At 32.6% G+C, this 23,634-nt stretch overlaps 1 protein-coding gene and 1 pseudogene across 3 annotated transcripts in view; one reads left to right on the top strand and one right to left on the bottom strand.

The window, feature by feature from the left end:
* Window positions 1-10,149, top strand: part of LOC143240746 (dual specificity mitogen-activated protein kinase kinase 6-like) — a 34,930-nt gene extending 24,781 nt beyond the window's left edge. For both annotated transcript variants that reach the window (XM_076483706.1, XM_076483707.1), the window contains exons 8-10: window positions 24-101; window positions 2,334-2,473; window positions 3,542-10,149. In XM_076483706.1, coding sequence (XP_076339821.1) covers window positions 24-101; window positions 2,334-2,473; window positions 3,542-3,692 — 369 coding nt within the window. In that variant the 3' untranslated portion in view covers window positions 3,693-10,149. The remainder of the gene's footprint in view (window positions 1-23; window positions 102-2,333; window positions 2,474-3,541) is intronic.
* Window positions 10,150-13,301: 3,152 nt separating this feature from the next.
* Window positions 13,302-23,634, bottom strand: part of LOC143236409 (mitochondrial dicarboxylate carrier-like) — a 31,201-nt pseudogene continuing 20,868 nt past the window's right edge. The window contains exons 5-9 of the transcript XR_013019549.1: window positions 18,849-18,963; window positions 18,192-18,284; window positions 16,710-16,790; window positions 15,537-15,593; window positions 13,302-15,249 (exon numbers count right to left, since the gene is read on the bottom strand). The product of XR_013019549.1 is annotated as a mitochondrial dicarboxylate carrier-like (transcript). The remainder of the gene's footprint in view (window positions 15,250-15,536; window positions 15,594-16,709; window positions 16,791-18,191; window positions 18,285-18,848; window positions 18,964-23,634) is intronic.

The raw sequence follows: 23,634 nt of genomic DNA, 5'->3' as shown, positions 1-23,634 counted from the left end.
GGTTATCTATGTTTTCTTAACAGCCTGAAAGAATAAATCCAGAGCGTCAGGGCCGTGGGTATGACATTCGTTCTGATATATGGAGTCTGGGAATAACAATGGTAAGTTAAAAAATTTCATATTTTTATTTAATATTAGTATCATGAAATAATACTATTTCTTATCTTACAGCTTTCACATTTCATTTCTATGATATCTAAAAATTTCTAAATGAATATCAGATGTTTTTTAAAGTAAATGTTTATTTTATTTTCTATTTTCTCAATTATATCATTAATACTACATATCATCAATGGTGAGTGTGATGAAATGTTTAAAATTAATCTGGAAATATATATGTACTTTTTGAATTTTTATAGAATACTTTAGAAACTTCTTGTTAATTACATAATTTTGTGTTTTTTCTTTTCACTTATAGTTAATTTTAAATATTTCTTTGCAGTTCTTTGTCTTTATTATTGACACGTGTATGCCATCTTATCCAGATGGTATTCTATAGTTGTTATAGGACAGAGGTTGTGCACAAATTGTTTTACCAATGCTTGCACACGTGAATGACGTCATTTTGGTTCAGTGTTTCCACGAGTCATACTACATCAAGTTAAATATATATACAATCATAAATTTTTCAGATATGCAATTTGAAACACAGACAATACATAACTAATTGAAATGCAAACATAAAACCTGAATTCACACTAACTGCTTAGCAAACTAATACATGTAAGGAGAAGAAACACTTGCCAAGCACTGCATCCCCCTCAAGAGAACAATGGACTAACCTTCTTTTATATTTCATACTACATATTTATACACTGGTAGAGGTATCTTCAAGCTATAATTGAACAGTGTGAAATCTGCTCCTTTTATTGTTTATAATTAGGTCAATCAGCTTCAAACTGTCATTTGGCAACAAAGCTCTGATTTTACAAATGGATATGGCTGACCTTAAGCACAGAAATATTAGAATGTCAAATCCCATCATGAAATTATAGATGCTAATGAAAGGCAGGTGGAGCTGATAGTTTACATCATTTTTTCACATTATCATACAAAGTTTAGACTTGTAATGTACGTGAATGGCATGATAGCAAAAACTGCAGTTTTAATTACTGTTTTAAATATTTCTTTTCTAAAATAAATGAATACAACATGGATAATATAAAACTAAGTTATAACATACTTGATAAAATTAACCACATTAAAATACATTCATATTAAATTAGTGTAATTAAGTTTTGAATGTAACTCAGTAGCATGCACAGAAGGTGTTTAAACATGGCAGCTGTGCTGTGGGGTTAATAAGGTGAAGTACAAAAATGTGTTTGGCTACTTTGTGGAGACTTAAAAGTCCTTTGTATGTTGTTGGGTCAACAATCCAGTTATATAAAGTTTCCATGATTTTTGTGCAAATGGGACAGTAGAGTATGAAATCAGCACTGGATAAAGAAACAATGACCACACAGAGTAAACCTGATACCAAGATAGATAAACACTTAACATGAATGTTTGGTTGACACAAAGTCCTATTACCTTCACTTCACTTAATCTGGTCTTGATGAAACAGTTTGTAAAGGCCTTAGACAAAGATGGCGATTGTTTCAAGTATCTATGTGGACAATTCTAGCTCTTTCAGAAGTGAAACTAGAAGAAGAGATTTTTGTTGGGCCTCAGATTAGAAAATTGACTTCAGATGAACAGTTCAAAAGGAGAATGAGGAAACTTGAAAAAGAGTGTGGATTGTTTATAAAGTTGTTATTCACGACTGTTTGGGAAACAACAAGGACCCAAGTCGCAAAATACTGTTAGTAACATGTTTGATAAATTCAAAGCGTTTGGTCATAATATGAACTTTTCTCTGAAAATCTTCATTCTGTCAGCAAAGTGGAAGATTAGCAAAATGGCTGATAAATACTGACATAAGTACCAGTCACTTGTCACTTAAGTATGAGGTTTCCTAAGAACATTTTTCATATAATTCATTTTAGTTGTTTTGACGTTTAATAGATTTGAGTGTTAGAAATGAATTGCTTGGCATTGTTTAGGTGACAAGTATTTCCACAATTTTTAAAAATTAACTAAGAATATGGTGCTTTATATCGAAAAGTTTAAAAAATAACTGGCTCAAAACTCTTGTTGTTCTTAAACTCAGTTTTTCCTTTAAGATTGTCATCCCTCTAAAGTGCCTGAGATAGGTAATATTTACAACCAAATAATCCAAAATAGAGCTCGTATTATGTTGAGGACCTTGTGACCATAATAGTCTTCCATGATCTAACAGTAACATTATTTTAAGTAATTAAATGTTTTTTTCTACCTTGTTACATACTTAGATTGAATTGGCAACAGGGAAGTTTCCATATTCAACATGGGGAACTCCGTTTGAACAGTTGAAGCAGGTAGTTAAAGACGATCCTCCCAGTCTTCCTCATCATCAGTTCACTGACGAGTTTGAAGACTTCATTAATCAGTGGTGAGAAACTACTTCACATTTGAAGTATTTTGGTCGCTAAGATACTTCGTTGTGTTATACCTAATTAACTAATTATTGGGCTTGAAACATGAAATAAATTATCATTCAGTGTAATGATAGACATTAAAATATCCACCTGTTGAATTTGTATATACATTTCATTGGTCATTTGTAGTAGAAGAATGTTTGAGCTATTTCCTGTTGAATACCCACCTAGGATAATATTGTAATAACACCAACTGAAATAGTTGGTCTTATACTGTTGTTATATAGTGAAAGAAGATATCCTTTTTATCTAATGTTATACTGCATATGTTGTCAGTAAAAAAGATGTGGGTATGAACAATTGTACCAGGTTATTTCCCACAATTGAATACATGTTATGGTAGTGGATAGTATTGTCTTTTGTGAATGTTCTTTACACCAGACTACTTTCCACACTTGGTTCACATTAAGGTATTGGATACATTTCTGTATTGTCAACTTAACTGGTTGATTAAGAACTTGTTGTTGCCTTGTGACTGGAATGTGTTATCCTTTTATATTTCAAATCCTAGTTTTTATCAGGTGTTTTATACTTAGTGTGCATGCATGGGATGCTACATAAATCATTAAAGTTGTGCAAAATTAAAATCAGAAATAGGGTTTCAAGGACAGCCACATCAAGGGTGATTGTAGATGGTACTACAGAAGGGTGGGCATAATTAACACTACAGAAGGGTGTGTGTGTGTGTGTGTAGTCTAGATAGGCCACTGATTTAATTACTTTAAATACAATATACTACAGGTAGGTAGATATGTCATTATATGGATAAGTTCTTCACACTACTGTCTTGTGGAAACCTTAGAACTTCCACTGAATAATATAGCTTCTTGGAATAAGAATGTTTTTGTAATTCGGCCTGTTATTTTATAAGGGAACTATAATGATAATATTATAAATTTAATATGTAGAAGTTATTATTGATTTTCTACTATCTATATCCTATATTTTTAGTATTAAATTTGTTTAAAACTTATTTGCAAGAAGTTTGAACTTGTAAAACATGTTCACTTTTTATGTTTCAGCCTACAAAAGGATTACAAGAAAAGGCCTTACTACAGCCAGCTTTTAAAACATCCCTTTCTGACAACACATTCACAACCAGATTCCACTTTAGCAGAATTTGTAAATGAAATTCTTGACTCTGTTCATGATAGCCCCACAGAGGGTAAATAATGATCATTATTTAATAATCAAATTAATTTTGTTACTTCATAAGAAGGCTGAAACAGTTGTTAAAAATTCATTCCTGCATAAAATTCATACTTCAGGTGTTTCAAGGAAAATCTTGTGTTCTCATGTCATGCAGCTTTTGATTTAGTGATTTAATCATACATTTGTTAGAGAAGAAAGAAGATGTTTCTTATTTCACTGTATCATTCATCAGGTGGTTTTCAAATAATTTAAGTAAATGTAGTATGTTTCCAGAATCCCATGTTTAACCACCCACTGGTCATCTGAAAATGAAAGCTTTAAAGTTCTTTAAATTTCTGTGATACCACTATTAATCACTGATTAGTATAATGAAGCTTGTTTTAGATGCAGACTTTGTCTAAGATTTACAGTAAATAAATTAAACCTTTAACTTTATGAGAAACTCAAATCATTTTTATGGGCCTCATTTAACATGAAAGTGTGTATAATTTGTAGCATAATTAAGAGTAACCCTTTCAGTTTTTATTGTTATCAGTTTACTAATGTGTTTTAAAGAATTCATCAGTGTATTTCACATTTGAAGTATATTTTGAAATGCAGAATCTAAGTAGATGGTTCTCATAAATTTATTATTTAGTGAAATTAGACATGCTTCATAAAATCTGAAAGTTATACCGTCAGAACCCATGGAGGAATTTCAAATATTGTCAGTGTATTAACCCAGGCGACTTACCCCACATAAGTATATGTTGTTTACTATAATTCCAAATTTACTACATGAAACATGGCAGCCTTTTAATACAAGACTGTTGTGTACAACAAATTGGACGTGTTACAATATATTTGTAATTAAGGTATGTCTGTGCTGGACTCTTGGCAAGGTCGTGCTCATGTGAAGAATTAAAATAAGTTTGTCCACTGTGTAGTTTACACACTGATAACTTCTAGAATATTAAGTTGCACATCAACATATTTTGTGTTTCAGTATACTGGTGTATGGTGTATTAAATCTGTTACAGACTCTCAGGAGCATAGGGTAGTATGAATAGTTGATAAATCTAACATCAAATACTTAATATTGTGTTGAATGGGACCCTTCCAACTGTACATGTTAGGATAAAGTATTGGATGATCTTGGTCTGTAAGTACAATATTTGAGGAAACTTTCCACAAACATTTTGTGGAAGCTAGGACATATTGTAGAATTTGGTTTTACAGACAAAAACCAGTAAAAATGTATCTCAAGACAGGTGGTATGGGTATTAAAACTTTTATTAAAGTAGAGAACAACGTTTTGACCTGAGAAAGTCAGCCATCTTGAGATACATTTTCACTTCAAGTGGGCATTTTGTCATCATGACAAACCAGTAAAAGTTTGAATATCACTTGATACACAGATAGCAAAAGATAGTTATCATTAGTGCTGAAAAATGAAATTATTTAAGGAGGCACATTTAACATAATTTATGCACAAACATTATTTTAATTACATTAATCTATTCACTTGCCATGAAGAGAGCCTTAATAGATTACATAAATAGTAGCTAGGTTCCTGCCTAATTAGGTGTAAGAGCTCTTCCTAACACTGATTTATCTACCACCCCTCTGACAAAGTATGATTTTAAACTCATCAATCTTATTTGGTCAGAGAGCGATCAAATGGAAAATCAGGCCTTCTTACCACACCAACCTATCACTTAGTCTTTCATAAATTAACAGTACTTCCCTCTGATATTTAATACAATATTTTTTACAACTAGTTGAAAGCCATAGTTTTAGTGCATCAAATCATGCATTATATTATATTGTTTTTTGTACAGAGAACTGCCTATTTCACTTCCAGTTGTAAACATTCCCAGTGAAGTGAGCAAGAAAAATTATAATAGTTGTGTTTTTACATTTTATTATTTTGTGTTCTTTAGTGTATTATGTAGTTAAATAGAAATTATTTGTAGTAGTACCATTAGTATATAAAAATAGAGTTAAGTGTCAGGAATAATTGACAGTAAAAAATGTGGAAACCCAGGTAAATAATTATTTCTAATCTTTGTTATTATAAACATAACTAAAATGTAAAAATTAGAAACTAGAAAGGTTAGATAATGAAATAATAAAAACTTGTGAGACAAGTTTGAAAGCAGCTCGTCCATTACATAATTTAGTACAGTTATGTGAGCTGTTTGTTTGGCGAGTAATTTACAACTTGTGTAGCAGGATTATTAGTTAGACATGGATCAGAAGGCAGTAAAATAATAAATTAAGTATAAATAGATATATACTGTTACAAGCTGTTAGCTAGTTAGGATAAACATTTGTGGTTTCCTGATTTTTAGTTATTTCTTAATCTTCTATGGTGATTAGAAGGTTGGTCAACTTGACCAGCCCTGTAGAGTTATAGTATAAAAAATAACTTGTATAGTTTTTTTTTATAAAAGACATTTGAGATTCATTTTAATACATTAGTTAAACAGTCCCAAGGTTAGGAACACATGGATTTATCATTGGTATTGTTGTGTAGGAAATATTTGAAAAGTTGATGTAAAGATAGTGAACTCTGATAGAGCCTGGCAGCGAACGATAGACGAAATGGTTTTTATTTCATACCTCTACTTGTGTTTGTCAAATTAAATGAGGAAAAAAGGAGATTTATCAGTAATTTTGTTTTAATCTGTAAGATTATTAGACAAAATATACATAACTCTGCATTTTGTACTATTCATGGTGTAACTCAGGGTAGGTTTGATAGGGGTAATAGTTTTGGTACTGTGAGCTTTAGATGGTCAAGTACAAATAATGTAATGTAATGTATTAGGGTGAATCATTGTGTCTTAGTCCATTCAACGTACCACAATAGATATGATATGGGCATTTTAAGTAAGACTAAGTGTGTAGCAGTTTTTATTTAATGTAATAAGTGACTTTATGTATGGTTGATGTAATATCACTATATACATACTTGTACACTGAAGCACATTGTTTTAATATAATAGCAAATTGGCATACAGAACAAAGATTTCAGTGGTAGTTTAGTGTTTTGTTGAAATATTTTTTCATCTACATAAAATAATTTCCAAGTTGTGCCAGTTTTCTATTACTGTCACGGATGAGCTTGTTCATGTGAGTTACCATAGCATCCATGAATGTTTTGTTAGCAGTTCTGATTCAATGTCATGCATGTATAATTATAAATGATCTGATGACCTTGTGAATGGACAAAACTGTTTAAACTTTAAATATTGTCTGTTAATTCAAAGATTTGGACAAACTTCACACACACATGAATATAGTTCAGTGTATTGTGGATCAGTGGATGGTTTTCATAAGATGTGAAGCTATTTTATAGACAATAGAAATATGAATTTACTGTAGTGTATGGTTAGAAACTTAATATTTATACTTTTATGGGCATGTGAAAAATGTACATGTTAAAGAATATTCCATTTACCTGCCTGTTGTTTGGCAGGAATGGCTGTTAGTGGGCTCCTGTTGTGTGTTGATTCTTTGTTTATATAAAAACATTAAAATCTATTCACTGAAGTTTACTACTTTATGTCTACATCTCACAGTTTAGTTCAAAATTATCACAGTACTGCATGTGCAACATTGCTAGTGTAGGCCAATTAAAGTACCAAAGTCAGAGCAGTCAATGGGGTCACATCAAGTTATGTGAGAGCTTGTCTCTGTATACAACCAACAGTCATCTGTCTCCCTATAAGAAACTACACACCTATTTTAGGCCCATTTCTGGTTTTTCTGTTGTTATTGGGAAATAAATATAATTGAATGCAGAACCTGTTGTTAGTTCTCATGTATTTTTAAAGTACTTTTAAAATGTATACAGTTTTAATAGCTGTAGAATTACTTGGAATGAGTTGTAAATTTGAGTATTAACATTCCAAATATTTCTAATTCATTGATGATGTCTGGAAAACATGTACAAGGACAGCATTAGTCAGATAATAAGTCTTGTAACTTGAATATTATTGGTAGTTATAAAAGCACACAAATAAACACTAAAACTATTGTTTAAGTAGATTGTGCAATGGGAATATTGTTGGCAGATGTGAAAGCACATTAATAAACTCTGAAAGTGTTAGGTTTAAACAAGTCATGTAATGAAATATTGTTGGTGGATATGAAAAAACTGTCACTGTGTTGCCCAGCATGGCCAGGTAGTTAAGGCACTTGACTTGTAATCTGAGGGTCGCAAGGATTGAAACCTGATCACTCAAAACATGCTTGCACTTTCAGCAATAGGGGCATTATAATGTGACAGTCAATCCCACTATCCGTTGGTAAAAGAGTAGCCCAAGAGTTGGCAGTGAGTGGTGATTGACTAGCTGCCTTCTCTCTAGTCTTACACTGCTAAATTAGGGACAGCTAGCACAGATAGCCCTTGAGTAGCTTTGTGCTACTCTCAAAACCCAAACCAGTCAAGGTGTTACATTTTAGTATCTCACATAATATAATATTGTTAGTAAATGTTAAATCATATAATAAAACAGTGGTTTTAGATTTTTACTAAGTCATGTAATGGAAACATTGTTGGCCAATTACCTTTTAGAGACCTGTCTTTAATATTAATAAACCAGTGGGCCTATGGCCAACATTTAATTACGCCTATATCACATGAATTCACAGCTTGAACTACTAGTGCACTTTATTATCTTAACATATTTAAAGAAACAGTAATTAGTTGGCTTACTTGTGTGCTCTAACATAAATTAGTGCCAAATGTGGGGCTCACTTTCAGGGAACACTTGCAAAAGAGTTTGTGCAAAATGCCCAGATTCCCTAAACAGTGGCATGAAATATTTTACATTTGTGCATGGTCAAAATGTTTCATCTGGTACTACTCAGTAGTTTGTGAATTAGTAGTTTAGGAGAAACCTCCAAGGGTTGGGATGAAATACTTTACTTTTGGGACCAAGAAAACTCCTTTAGTACCACATAGAAGTCAGAATAACAAATTGTTCATGAAATGTGTGATACATGCACAGACACTTAATCTTATTATGTAGAGGATACATTTAACTAACCATGTTCTTGTTTTGTACCAAAGTTTAATAGTGAATAAATTAATTTTTCAGAAGTTTACAGTAGACAGCTGATAAACCATAACCTGAAAACCAACCATACATGTAAAATCATAAACCCGTATTATTCCTAGATGTCTATTAATGTTTCAAAATATCATTACAGATGATAAGTGATGTGAAGATGATGATATCCACAATAATTTAAGAATATTATTGCAGAATTGGTTTATTAATAACAAAGATTAAAATTTATACTTTTAGAATAACCAATTTGTCATAACTGACTGGATATTCGAAATTAAAGACATAACGATTAGTTAAGTTTTAGCCCAGCTTAGAATTTTGGGGTCTGTGAGAGTTACGTGTTACACCAAGACCTGTGCTATAGCAATACACATTATAGTATGGCCCCTTTACATTATAAGACTATTATTAGTATTGATAATTGTGTTTGGATATTTCACACACTTGAATACCAGTAAAATGAAACCTTGTGGATTGTGGCTGTTGGGAAGTTGTTTTGACTAACCTATCTGTTGGTGCCTCACAGTAACTATCCCGAGTACTATAAAAAACACTGATAAACAGTGATGAGGAGCTGTTATAATCGACAGTGAATTCTGTTTAAAGAAAACAGTACTATTTTCCATTCAAGTGGTGAACTTTGACAGTCTTGAAGTGTGTGCATGTTTTCACAAATCTAACAAATGTGAGACTCATGGTCAAACACCAAGTTTTATCTCTTCAACTTGAAAGCTAATAAAATGGTTCTAGGTATACATTACTTTATTTTAAGTATGAGTTGAATGGCTTATCTATGAAAGATTTGAAAGTGCTTTATATAATTTTGAAACTTTAATAACTTGTGATAAACAGTTCAACCAACTTTAGTATTGGTCTGAGTGGTCCACTGATAACTGTCAATACAAATTTACAGTTTTCTAGTTACTTCTCTACCTTAAGATGTTCTTGTCTTTCAAACATGAACTGAATTTTACAATTAAAAAAGGTTAAAAGTTTTGTGTAAGTTAAGAAGAGGGGTACATAAATACCTCAGTGTTTAAATGTTGAAACAAGTCATGTGTACTGCAACTTTATTTGTTCTGTCAATTTAATTAACCTTGGAAGTTAAGTGAGAACACTTGTCAAGTACTACCATCCTCTAGGATTTAACTAGATGCTTGTCCATATTGCACTCTGTGATGTAAGCTAGTTATACTGAGTTTTGTAAAATCAAAATTTATTATGTGTAAGTACTTTGACATTAGTTTTGGAACCAAACTTAAAACTGATGAAAATAAAATCACACTTTTCACACCTCTAGTGGTTATTCTAAGTTCCTGTTTTTTGTCACATGGTGATGAATGGTACATTGTTCTAATAGAATTAATTAAGTCTGTAAAACTGGTTTTGTGTGAATAAAACATGTTTTTGTTAAATCTGCACTAGCTATTTTTTAACCCTTTTTTTGCTGCCAAATTAAATATAGTACTCGATATAGAGTACAGAATTTTAATATTATTTTAGTAACTTGAGGAAAATAATATATTCTTTTCTAAGATTATCTACAAATACAGGACTTAATTCTTGTATCTTCTATAGTATTGATAGTGTAACAAAGGACAGTGTGGTAGCACCCATAAACAAAAATCACCATATTACCATCAAGAGTCACTGTTTTCTCTAAATGTAATTTAGATTCACATTTGATCAGAATGCAGATGGAGAAACTTTTCATCAGTTACACTGTCATTTAATCTTGATTTAAATTAAAACTAGTCTATCAAATTGGAGAAATCGCATGTAATAATGATGACTTGTGCAGCACATTAAAGAGACAGTGTTTCTGATTGGCAGAAGTTTCTATGAAGACATTAATGGAGTTAATTATGAAATCAAAAGTTAGCATGTGTCACAACTACTGTGCATGGTTATAATATAAGAGTGTTTAGAGACAACAAGGGACCTGTTGGTCCACCTTGAGTCCCATTATCTAAGCCAAACTAAAACTATTAAAATTTAAAGTTAGCCCTATTCATCGATATGTCTATGAAGCTTTCTTTTAAATTCAAATTTATTGCCTCCACAACATCTGAAGACAACCCACTCCATAGGTTAACCACCCTATTTGAAAAATAAAACATAGCTGAAGACTCTTTGTACTTTGCCTCAATCTGTATTTGTGTCCCCTAGTTCTATACTTCTTGCTGTTAAGTATGAAAGATGGTTCATCACCATTATCAACCCCTTTTATAATCTTAAACACCTCAATCAGATCCTCTCTAACATTTTTTTTTTAAAGAGAAAACACTTTTAAGGGTCTTTGTCTCTCTCCAAATGACAACTCCTCCATCCCAGGCACCATTTTAGTAACTCTTTCAAACAATGCAATGTTTTTTCTTAGGTAAGGAGCCCAAGATAGAACACATTACTCTAGATGTGGTCTAACCAGTGACCTGTACAATAAAATTAAAACCTCTTTACATTTATATTCAGTATTTCTGTAAATACAACCTAAAATCTGATTTGCTCCACCACTAACAACAGCACACTACTTGGATGGTTTAAAAGATTGATCAACCATTACAACGAGATCCTTTACAGTCTTATTTCAAATAATTAGGTTCCTGGAGGTAGGGTGATCGTATGGAGTGGTGTCCTTGGCATTGCCTGGTTCCTGATGTATGATGATCATGTGGAGTCATCCCCTTCCAAAAATCATATTTTGTGATAAGCTGAACATCATTTATGTTCATGCTTGTACTGCTTTCTTTACCTTGATGGGCTGCTAATATTACCACCTGTCTTGCCCATTTTATCCACAGTGCTTCAAGAACATGAAACAATCTTTCACCATCACTTTTCTGGCCATCAAAGTTCTCATATCTCAAATAAGCACTTTTGGAATATCAAGAAACATGTACATACTCCACACTTATCAAATTTGGACACTTCAGAGACATTGCAATTTCTGTTATAGAGAAAGATTGAAACTGCAGAATCTATGCCACAATATATCTAAGTTGTCATCAGGGCACACTATAAGTCAGTGTATTATTAGGTTTGTCAGGTAATGTATAATTAATAAAGTATTAAGTATGTAATATTTTCATCAGAATGGTACCTTTCACAATGTGATCTGAACAGAGATTTGGTTTAGCCATCTGTGATTAGAAGTGGGGACACTGAAAGGAGTACAGAATTACTTTTAACCAAAAACCTGGTTTTACCTGTCTGACAGCCATAACTTCTCAAAACAAGGTATAATTAATTTTCTAATGAAAGAAGCTATAATAAACAATGTCAGTGGAACCCATGAGTTTGGGTAACACCAACAGCTGCCATCAGTTGTTGTGATTTTCAGTTCAGGCAGTGTATGGATTTAACACAAACCTTAAGATCTGTTGTACTTTCTAGAACTTAAGATCATTTATGTTATTATGCAAGGGAAACCACAGTTTCCATTATCTGTATCTCCATATACGATCAATGTATATCACATATTTCCTCATGTTGGTTTTCTCTATATGTATTATCTGTAATCATACTGTTCTGATTACATGCTGTCTACACATATGTATGTTTTCACAGAAAACTTGGGCAAGTGTTAGTAATTTTCTTCCTGCTGTATACCTTATTTGTGGCTGAGGTTTCAACCCAAATTTTCATTATAAAGAGACTGACATTCTATCTATGCATCTTTCTTTCCTTAGGACTTCAATGAACTTACATACTTTCATGTTGCTGAATTATTTGCTGGGTTTGTTTATTATCAGTTAGGTAGTTCTTGAAGGATTCTGTAATCTCCCCTTTTCTTCTATGTTGGTTCATATCCTGTTATTATTTTTCGAGTTTATTGTAAGGTCTTCTCTGGTACAATGGGCTATTGTAGATCAAAAGAAGCGAGTCCTCCATATATCCTCTACAACATTATGATGAGTACCCAGTCTCAGTATTTTTGTCATTTGTGGTGGTGTTTCCTATAAGAATCTAAACAAACGTCTGGTTACACACAAACGTGACCTTCTGTATTATCTGATCTCACTCTTCTTCATGAATATAATTACCTTCCTAATTTCCTCTTTACTGCTTTCAGTTCCATTTTAACATGGTTTACATTCTATAAAGATGTAGTACATGAATTGTACTGATCAAATGCTAAATGTGGCCTTTAAGTGTTCCTCCTTTATGACCAATGTTAATTTTTGTCATTGGTCAGTTGCATGAGGGTAACTGAGTAGTACAAATTACTTGTACAATGGTCACATGAAGAAAGTTTATATCAAGATGTGTAGCATTCTTTTTAGGTCCACTGGATCATCCTGCAGTCTGCGAGTTACATTTAACTTTTTTTGAAGTGCAGCATGGTTAAAATAATTTAATGGTGCTCACCAAATATATCTGCCTCTTCTACATCTTTTTTTCACACTAGACAAAGCCTCACCTGTGCTCCATTTTGTCTAGGAACAAATGTACTAAGCTATTAACCCAAACACTTCATCTCTTTTTGTAAACAAAAAGGTGTTTTTCTGTATAATAAAATATCGGTCACGAGTACAGTTTGTTGATCTATGACGGTGCAATAGCAATAACAAAAACATCATATTGTACAAAAACTTTATTTTCTCACAGAACATCATCTGTTCATTCAAAAATTCACATACCACACTGTGGACTTAAATAGTATTTCTACTGCCTAATTTTTGTTTTTTTAACAGATCCAGAAAATGAGAAAATCTTCAAAAACTTGTAAACATTCCCTTTCATGTCACCAAAATATACCTTTACTATCTTCTTTAATCACTGGTGAAAATGATTTCCAAGTACATCAAATACATACAATAAACAAGTTGAGAATAACTTTTTCTTAAAATATAGCTCTGACCAGAGATTGGCAAATACGCTCCTGTTAACTGGTATATGGAACTTTAATAGTCATGAGAGGTCCAATGATCATAAAGAATATTTCAGGTTTTGTGCTGACAGTTTATTTATTTGAACACCTTTACAGAACTGGCACTGCCACTTCAAAAGGACAATACTCGACTCAGTAGAATATTGGGAGTAATATTCATGACAGTACAGAAAACTTTACAGTACAGGTTAGAGACAAAATAGTTTCCAAACTCACTAGAAGTGATCTTAGATGGCATAAAATGTCTGACAGGTAGGCCTTTGGGATCTCTCCAAGCAACACAGCAAAAGGCCACATGACAAGTTCAATTTTGGAGATTGACACTTTTACCTGATTAAATTGGAAAGAACTGTAGAGCATTTGGAAATCAGAAATAACAACTTTAGAACCTCACTTCCATAACAGTACCAGGGTATGAATAAATAATTATTAAACAAATGGCACAAGTTCAATGTGAAAGATTAAATAAACATAATTATTGAACAGGGAAGTACTAGAAGTGATGTCTTTTCTTGCATTGAGCAAACTTTTATTGATTGCAGCTTCTCATGAATGAGGCTACAGTCAAATGTGACGTCATGATGGAACATTCAAATGGCTGAACACACAGACACAAGTTCAACACGGAGAAGGACCAATATATGAAATTGGAGATATTGAATTTTATTTATGGTACAAAGCAAGCCTACCTGCTGATTTTGCTTTTGTTATTCTACAATGTCAAATGCATATTATATTATTTGTGCTAATAAGGTTCTCAGGTACTTGTCAAGTCCTGGTCATCATTACATACATACAAGGAAGACAATGTAACATTTCCTTAAACATATTTTACCTAGAATACAGTTACATAACAATTAGATAATTTCTCATTAATAGCAAAACTGTTGTCTTAATGCTCATGAAAAAAACAACTAAAATTCAGAACAATACACACGCAAACTTTACATTCTTTACACACCTGGGTTTGCAGACCCATGGGAACCTAGGTAACTTTTCTAGGTACTGCCAACTTAAGGATATTAAATATTCAGAGGACCTTAATTATTATTAAGTGACATTTAAAGAAAAAGCTAAAAATAAGCTGCCAGCTTTTCTATTCCTCTGAATTCTAACAATGAAAATTATATCTGAAACTGCCCAATTATCCACACATTATTTACTCAACATAAAATACACTTCAAACCACATCATTTCATTGGTAAAGTATAAATAACCAACAATGTTAACATCTTCCAAATTTAATAAATGATGAAAAACAAGCAGGCAACAAAACTAGTGTTATAATGCAGCTTCAAGTGATCCACACATTGATAGTTTGAATAAAAAATTAAAATTCCAAATATCTTATGTGACTATGTCAAGATTGTTTAAAATTTCAATAATTTATAAAAATATTTTTGTAAAAACAAATAAAAAATTTAATTAAAAAAATTAATACCTTGCTGTGATAGTTTTACACACAGCCTTCTTTAATACTGTAAAAAGAATTAATGATGGCTAAAAAAAACTTGTTTTACTCTCTTAGCTGAGGCAGAATTCCATACCTCTTTCTCAACTGTTCAAAGAACACAAATGTGAGAACGGTGTGAGGGCCTAACCTGACAAAGGCTGGAATAAAACCCTAGAGAAAGAAAAAGTGAACAAATATTACAAATCTGAATGAAATTTTCCTGAAAGTAAATTAAATAAGTTAGTTCATACGTCTTATGTAAATGAAAGTGAGAAAAAAGAAAAGTATCAGATTTTATTAACCAAACAGTTTGAACAAAATATAATAAATAAAAATGAGATTATTTTACAGTATAACCTTAGTATGTGCAATCATTAAAATAATTAGTTCCTTTAAAACAGCTACATATGCATACCTTAATGAAAAAGTTGAAATAATCACAATTATACACCACTAACCTTGAAAAAGCCCAAAGGACCAAGCTTTGATGTAACTCTTACAATATGGAAAAGGTTCTGTAAGATAAAATTATACAGAAAAGATTAAGCTATACAATACATACAATAATATTATAGGTAAATATCATTTTTACACAAACAGATGAAGTCTAGGTAATAAGTTAATTATTAACACTAAAGAAACTTTCATACTGTTTGACTATATCTTGCTTAATGGCTCAACTAATCTAAGTGATTTGTACTGAATCTGATAGAGCAAATATAGTCCTGAAATCTAATGGAACAAATATCAACCATTCAAACCTGTAAGTTCAGAGAAAAAAAAGCTTTAAAGAACACAAAGTATAGAAAAATTTGAAGTTAATAATTCTCTTCCTGGTAAGTAAAAAGTATGCTGAATAACAACTTTTAATGTTTGGCATGGTGCTGAATATATATGTTCGATACTTCAACTAATTACGGTATCAGTACTAAAAGCATGATATCTTGGCAATAACTCAACAAAAGTCCCTGAAATATTCAGTGATTGTACCCAATACTATATATGTTAAATTTAGTACATAAGAATAACAGGAATAAAGAATGGTTGTCTGCTGCACTGAGTCTTCAAGTCGACTGCGGTCGCCTGCCTCGCCAAAAGGGTTAAGTAAAGAAGAGAGAATCCTCAATAGATGTAGCATCTGTCAAAGACTATTAGGAAGGAGTAGAGAAAAACTGGTTCCCTTAATTGTTACAGTTCTGTGTGCCAGCAACATCAAACATGGGGTGTGTGTATACCTAATTTGATTTTATTACTCATCAGGACCTCTACCAGCCTACCCTCAAATTGAAATTTTTTCAGAGTGGATTATAATAAATTAATATATTAAACATTAAACATGGTCAAATGTATCAATCAAAATGGTTTGACCTCTTTAAGTCCAAAACTGCAATAAGATCTCTAGCCAGTCAAGAGACAACAGAGATTTGAACTAAAAGTCTGTACTTAAAACACTTAAGTAGTTCTACCAGCCACTATACCATGCCTAAAATTACAGTAGCATTTACAACAATGAAATACCTTCTCTCTTTCTTCCACGTGTAGTTAAATGTTCTCAGATGTATTTTAGTTTTTGTACTTTAAGAATAAAACAAAACTTCAAATAAATAATATTTAAAAATTGTGAAACTTGCTTTGTATTCTCCTGATTTTGCATTCATTGTTCTGGTTTTCAAAACATCTAAGGGTTGTGTTATAGTTGTAGCTACAGCACCCTGGTGGAAACAAAAATTACCAATGTTAATTTCAAAGATTTATATTTAAAGTTTCTTTTACAAATATACAGTAGTGTAGTGTAAAACATCAACAACTGATTCTATGTAAAAACAACACAAAATTATAAGTATGTGGCTACATGTCAGTTAGAATAATACATTACAGAACAATGAAGACTACAAAAAGACTTAACAAATTATAAAATATTGACTACCATGTTAAAGACTGGTTAACAAATTATAAAATATTCATTAGGATGTTAAGTACTGGTTAACAAACTATAAAATATGGAATAATATGTTAAAGACTGGTTAACAACTTATAAAATATGGAATAATATGTTAAAGACTGGTTAACAAATTATAAAATATGGAATAATATGTTAAAGATTGGGGAACAAGTTATAAAATATTCAATAATATGTTAAAGATTGGGGAACAAGTTATAAAATATTCAATAATATGTTAAAGACTTGGTTAACAAATTATAAAATATGGAATGATATGTTAAGGACTGGTTAAAAATTGAGAAATAATGAAAAATAAATTGTTTAAGCAAAGAGTACACTGTAGATTAGATAATAAAATTAAGAAACATTATACTGTTGTATGTAAGAGCTTACGGAATGGAGAAAATGCGTAAAAGGTTAAGCAGAATGGTTAACACATTTGGAAAACATTTTAGACAGTTGGTTGAGATAATTAACACAATAATAAAAATCTAGACTGAAGAAAATGGTTAATACGTTTAGAAAACATTCTAGACAGTTGAGTGAGATAATTAACATAATAATAAAAATCTAGACTGAATGAAATGGTTAATACATTTGGAAAACATTCCAGACAGTTGAGTGAAATAATTAACATAATAATAAAAATCTAGACTGAATGAAATGGTTAATACATTTAGAAAACATTCCAGACAGTTGAGTGAGATAATTAACATAATAATAAAAATCTAGACTGAATGAAATGGTTAATACATTTGGAAAACATTCTAGACAGTTGAGTGAGATAATTAACATAATAATAAAAATCTAGACTGAATGAAATGGTTAATACATTTGGAAAACATTCCAGACAGTTGAGTGAGATAATTAACATAATAATAAAAATCTAGACTGAATGAAATGGTTAATACATTTGGAAAACATTCTAGACAGTTGAGTGAGATAATTAACATAATAATAAAAATCTAGACTGAATGAAATGGTTAATACATTTGGAAAACATTCCAGACAGTTGAGTGAGATAATTAACATAATAATAAAAATCTAGACTGAATGAAATGGTTAATACATTTGGAAAACATTCCAGACAGTTGAATGAGATAATTAACGTAATATTAAAAATCGAGACTGAAGAGAATGATTAACACAATTAATAAAGAATGGTACTGACCGTGACTAAGCTCGATGTGAAGTGGGTAAATAAATTATCCACAAAGTAATTTGTCTTCAAGAGGGTCTGCTTTATCTGGTCGTACACTGACAGCTGGGAACATTAAGAAACATTAATCAGTATTCTCTGCTTTTTTGTAATTTCTTCCAGGTATAGAAAATAATCAAGTTTCACCTGGATCAAACAAGGTTAAAAATCTTTAACCCAAAATATAAAGTACTGCATCATCTCGTGTTTCGACAACACAAGTAATAACTAAGGGAAATGTTTAGTACTCCCTTCCAAATAAAGAAACGTCAAAATACTTTTTACCTGCACTTTAACTAATTCATGAGAAACTAACTGAAAATGTGTATGAAAACTGTACATTTATCATTTCACTTACACTCTCTAGACTCCTTTTTAATTGTAACAACCTTTGATGCTCCATTCGCTCATTATTAAATACAAAGTTATACCATAGGCTACTTGTGCTATGCCCACTGCAAGTATCAAAACTTGATTTTTACCATTATAAGCCCATGGGCTTACTGATTAGATGTGTGTGTATGTGGGGGGGGGATGATGCTTGTTTGAGTAGATTTGGATGGAAGAAACTTTAAGAAAAAAATTTAAAATATGACTTATCTACATTTTTTAATATTTCTCAACACTAACCTGACCAACGGTGATTACGGTGGCCCTGCAAGTAGCTGTTGTAGCTCCAGAAAACAGCTGATTAACACCTCCAGTCTTATATATTCTCCACAAACCTTCAAAAGCATGTTTATAACTGAAAAAACAAAAAAATTATAATGGACTGACAGTTTCGGGGAAGTTAAGTAATCTGTTAGATGATCATGAAATTCAATAACTTACATGCACAAAACAGAAAAAAACTTATGTACATGTAACAGTAAATAATTTATATAAATGTAACAGAAATTAAACTGAAAATGCACTTCCAATAATACTTACCTCCATTGACACTATGGCTATTTCTTGATCTCCATGGTTTCTGCTCTTTGTCCATCTAAGCTTTAACAAAGCTAATTTTCAAACTTTCCCTCTAATTTCAATACACCCTCTTTCTAGATACTGTATATAAACACCTCATTCAGATCATGTAATCACTTTTTCAAGACATAAACCAACTTGGAATTGAAAGTAAGGGGTCGTCGTGCCTACCTCCCATGTTGGTGGCTAGGGCTATTGGATCACAATGTACTAAATATATATCCTTGGTTGGATACTAACTGTAGCCATACAGTGATGAATTTCACACCACCAAAATCACAATAATAAAGTAAGCAATACCTAACTGGACAAACTTTCTCCTCTACCTGAAGAAGTCCAAAAGGCAATCAAAAGCTCAGGCTTGGAATGATGGGATTATGTATGTTGTACTCAACCAAAGGAACAGAACACATCCAGTCTGGAATTATGTACGGTCATTTTCACTCCTCAACCAAGTGGACAAGCAATATCCGGCTTGTTCTTGGAATTATGGAAAGAATGTTGAGCCTATGCTCAAACAAGAACCTTGGATGGAACCACTTCACATTCTCGAATTAAGAGGAGATAGTGGACTGCCTTTCATGAACAATATACTAAACTGACATTGATCAAAGAGAAAGGCCATGCCCTCCACAACCAGGCAGATTCTTGTCAAATCTGAACCAGAACACTCCCACAGAGGCTGGTGCCCATCCTACTGTCATCTAGGAAGAACATTCAGGAACACTAGTTAGAAGGCCTCAGTTTCATCCTCCTCTGGTAAAAGCTTCCCACCAACCACTAGAGTCTGTGGGGTAAAATGCATTGGGGATGTCTGAGGAACAGTGCTTTGAAAATTGTCCAATACGTAAACCAAGTTCTCAACATTTCAAAAGAAAATTGATTCTGATTTACTTTACCTGAAAATCAGCAGGGATAGGCAGAATCCCCATCAGAATCTCATGATAGTCCTAAGTTGTGGTTCAGGGTTTAAGTTCCTCACAATACATCACTGATGATAAATATTCCATTTTCAATGATAAGTGACTGTGGTTGTCCTATGTAGAGATTTAGTTAAACACAACAAAACTTAAGAAGTTAAATCCTTATGTCGGGCAATGTAATATTGTAAATTTTTGTTTCATTTTATGTGAGAATATTTTATTCACTATTTATATTATTCTAACCAAGATAAAGATGGCAGAGTAGCTTTAGACAGTGAGATTTTTTTGTGTATAGCTCCTACATTGTGTTTGTTGTCAGTGATGTTTTATGTTCCATGAGGCCACAGTGAAGAAAGGTATGTTGAATCTGTTTATGTACAAGCCCTAACAAAGGTGCAATGACAAAACATGGGTTGAATCCATTTTCAAACTAGCCCTCACAAAGCCATAATGATGAAATTTTTTGAATCAGAGAGTGACATTGTATTGATTTCTAGGGATGGTAAGAAAGTTGTACAAGTTAAAAGAGGTACTTTTATCTCCTTAAATATACCAAAATACATATAACAAGAATGATAGTTACATTTTATTGGATCAGAACTTTGGTCTGAAATGAAAGTATTATATCTACATTATTCTAATTCTTGTTTGTGTCACACCCGATCTTCCTTCCTTCCAGTTCCAACAGACATAGTAGTATAACTAGAAATGTTAAAGATACCCAAGAAAGTTTTCTGATTCTGCTACTTTCCTTGTCTGTTACATGCACCTTTACTTGATTCTGCTACTTTCCTTGTCTGTTACATGCACCTTTACTTGATTCTGCTACTTTCCTTGTCTGTTACACGTACCTTTACTTGATTCTGCTACTTTCTTCTCTGTTCTGTTACTTTACTTGATTCTGCCTTTACTTGATTCTGCTACTTGATTCTGCTTTCTTGTCTGTTACACGTTACCTTTACTTGATTCTGCTACTTTCCTTGTCTGCTACACCTTTGCTTGATTCTGCTACTTTTGTCTGTTACATTCTGCTGCTTTCCTTGTCTGTTACATGCACCTTTACTTGATTCTCTGCTACTTTCTCTGTTGTCACCTTTACCATTCTGCGCTTCTTTCTCTGTTACTTCTTTCTGATTCTACTTTCGTTGTCTGTTAGCACGCACCTTTACTTGATTCTGCTACTTTCCTTCTCTGTTACACGCACCTTTACTTGATTCTGCTACTTTCCTTGTCTGTTACACGCACCTTTACTTGATTCTGCTACTTTCCTTGTCTGTTACACGCACCTTTACTTGATTCTGCTACTTTCCTTATCTGTTACACGCACCTTTACTTGATTCTGCTACTTTCCTTATCTGTTACCGCATGCTTTACTTGATTCTGCTTATCTGTTCTGTTACCGCGTGCTTTTACTTGATTCTGCTACTTTCCTTATCTGTTACACGTACTTTTACTTGATTCTGCTACTTTCCTTATCTGTTACACGTACTTTTACTTGATTCTGCTACTTTCTTTATCTGTTACACATACCTTTACTTGATTCTGCTACTTTATCTGTTACATGTACCTTTACTTAATTCTGTTACTTCCTCATTTCTTATATATACATTTACTTAATTCTGTTACTTCCTCATTTCTTACATATACCTTTACTTGAATCTGTTCCCTTCATTATTTCCAAAATTTGCTCTTGCTGCAGATTAGATACAGCTTCCCAAACAGAATGTTCCTACAATTCTCATCACGATTTACTCAATGCTTGATTGATGGATTGATTTAGTGTTTTATGGCACAACGCAGCAAGGCTATCTGCGCCAGACATTCGGTAAAAATGTAAAAAATAAATAAAAAATAAATGTAGTAATAGACATAAATGGAAATGAAGGTATAACAAAAAAGTATAAAACCAATGTTGACACCTAGTCTACAATGTTAAGATAGAAGGCAGAGTATAAGAAGTTGTAAGGTATTTACTCTAGCAAAAAGGTAATGATCATAACCCGCCAGGAAGACTAACAGGTAAGTTCAAGAACCACCGTCAGTCACCTGAAGTTGGTCTTTCCAGTCCTGGTTCTGGGTTATGTGTCATAGCAACCAGTATCAAAATGTAAAAGAATAGAAGTTTTAAAAGATACATAGCAAAATTGTAACAATGAGTAGCCAAATGTCCAGTAAAAAGAAAAAGTCAAGTAAATGGAGTAAAATTTGTAAAAGTAAATGAAGGTAAAAACAAAACAACAATTAAAACAGAAAATGGTGTAAAAACCAATGGTGACATCCAGTCTTCAAAGTTGTAAAATATTTACTCTAGCAAAATGGTAATGATCATAACCTGCCAGGAAGACTAACAGGAAAGTATAAAAACCACCCTCAGTTACCTGAAGTTTGTCTTTCCAGTCCTGGTTCCGGGTTATGAGTCAATATGGCCAGTACTAAAAGTTAAGTAGTAAAAGTGTGAAATGATATGCAGCAAAAGTATAATAACAACTCGCCAGGATGACTAACGAGTAGTTCAAACAGTAGCGTTAGTCACCTGAAGTTAGCCCTTCCAGTCCTGGTGTCGAGTTAATTAATGTTCTGGCCATTGTCCAATGTCAAATTGAAGGAGAGAGATTAAAACTGTAAAAAAGGAACCACAATTAAAAAGGTGTAATGAATAAATATGCAACACTTAAATGAGATTAAAAAGATTAATGGCCATTAAAAAATTAAAAACATTATTACCATCACCAATAACTCTGTCCAATGTTACAGACTGACCCTGGGAAAAAATATGTTTAAAATATTGCCGTCGTTGAGAATTGTAACGATGGCAAGAAAGTAAAACGTGGCTGATAGTGATTTGAGTGTTACACAAACTACATATTGGTGCATCAGTTCCAGATAAAAGAAAATGATGAGTTAAAAAACTGTGACCAATGCGTAGCCTAGTGAGAACAACTTCCTCCTTCCGAACTTTACGGAAGCTAGATGGCCAAAGTCCAATTTTGGGTTTGATTTGAAAAAGTTTGTTGTCACGTTGCTCACTCCAAGTGGACTGCCAGCTGGCACGGAGCCGAGCCTTGAAGACAACACCATAGTCCATGTACGGAACAGGCATAGGAGTGATGGTGCTGAAGCAGACATATTTAGCTGCCATGTCTGCAAGCTCTTTCCCGTGAATACCAACATGGCCTGGTATCCAGAAAACTGGATTGAAGTAGCTGCTAATGAGAAATGGGCCAGTCGGTTTGAATATCAGCGAGAATAGGATGTGAGCAAACGTGTAGCGATTCCAAGGCAAGTATAGAACTAAGCGAATCAGTATAAATAGTGCAGTTGGAGTACTGCTCAGCTGCAATATGATCCAGGGCAAGAGATATGGCATACAGTTCAGCAGTGAACACAGAAGCTGTAGAAGGGATTCTGCGTGCAACTACTGACCCATAGCAAACCATAGCAGAGCCCACTGAATTACCTGATTTGGAACCATCTGTATAAATGGGAACTGAATGATTGTTTGAACGATATTCATTGAATAAATG

This window comes from Tachypleus tridentatus, chromosome 13, assembly GCF_004210375.1.
Source record: "Tachypleus tridentatus isolate NWPU-2018 chromosome 13, ASM421037v1, whole genome shotgun sequence".
NCBI lineage: Eukaryota > Metazoa > Arthropoda > Merostomata > Xiphosura > Limulidae > Tachypleus > Tachypleus tridentatus.
This window is presented reverse-complemented; position numbering and strand designations above follow the sequence as displayed.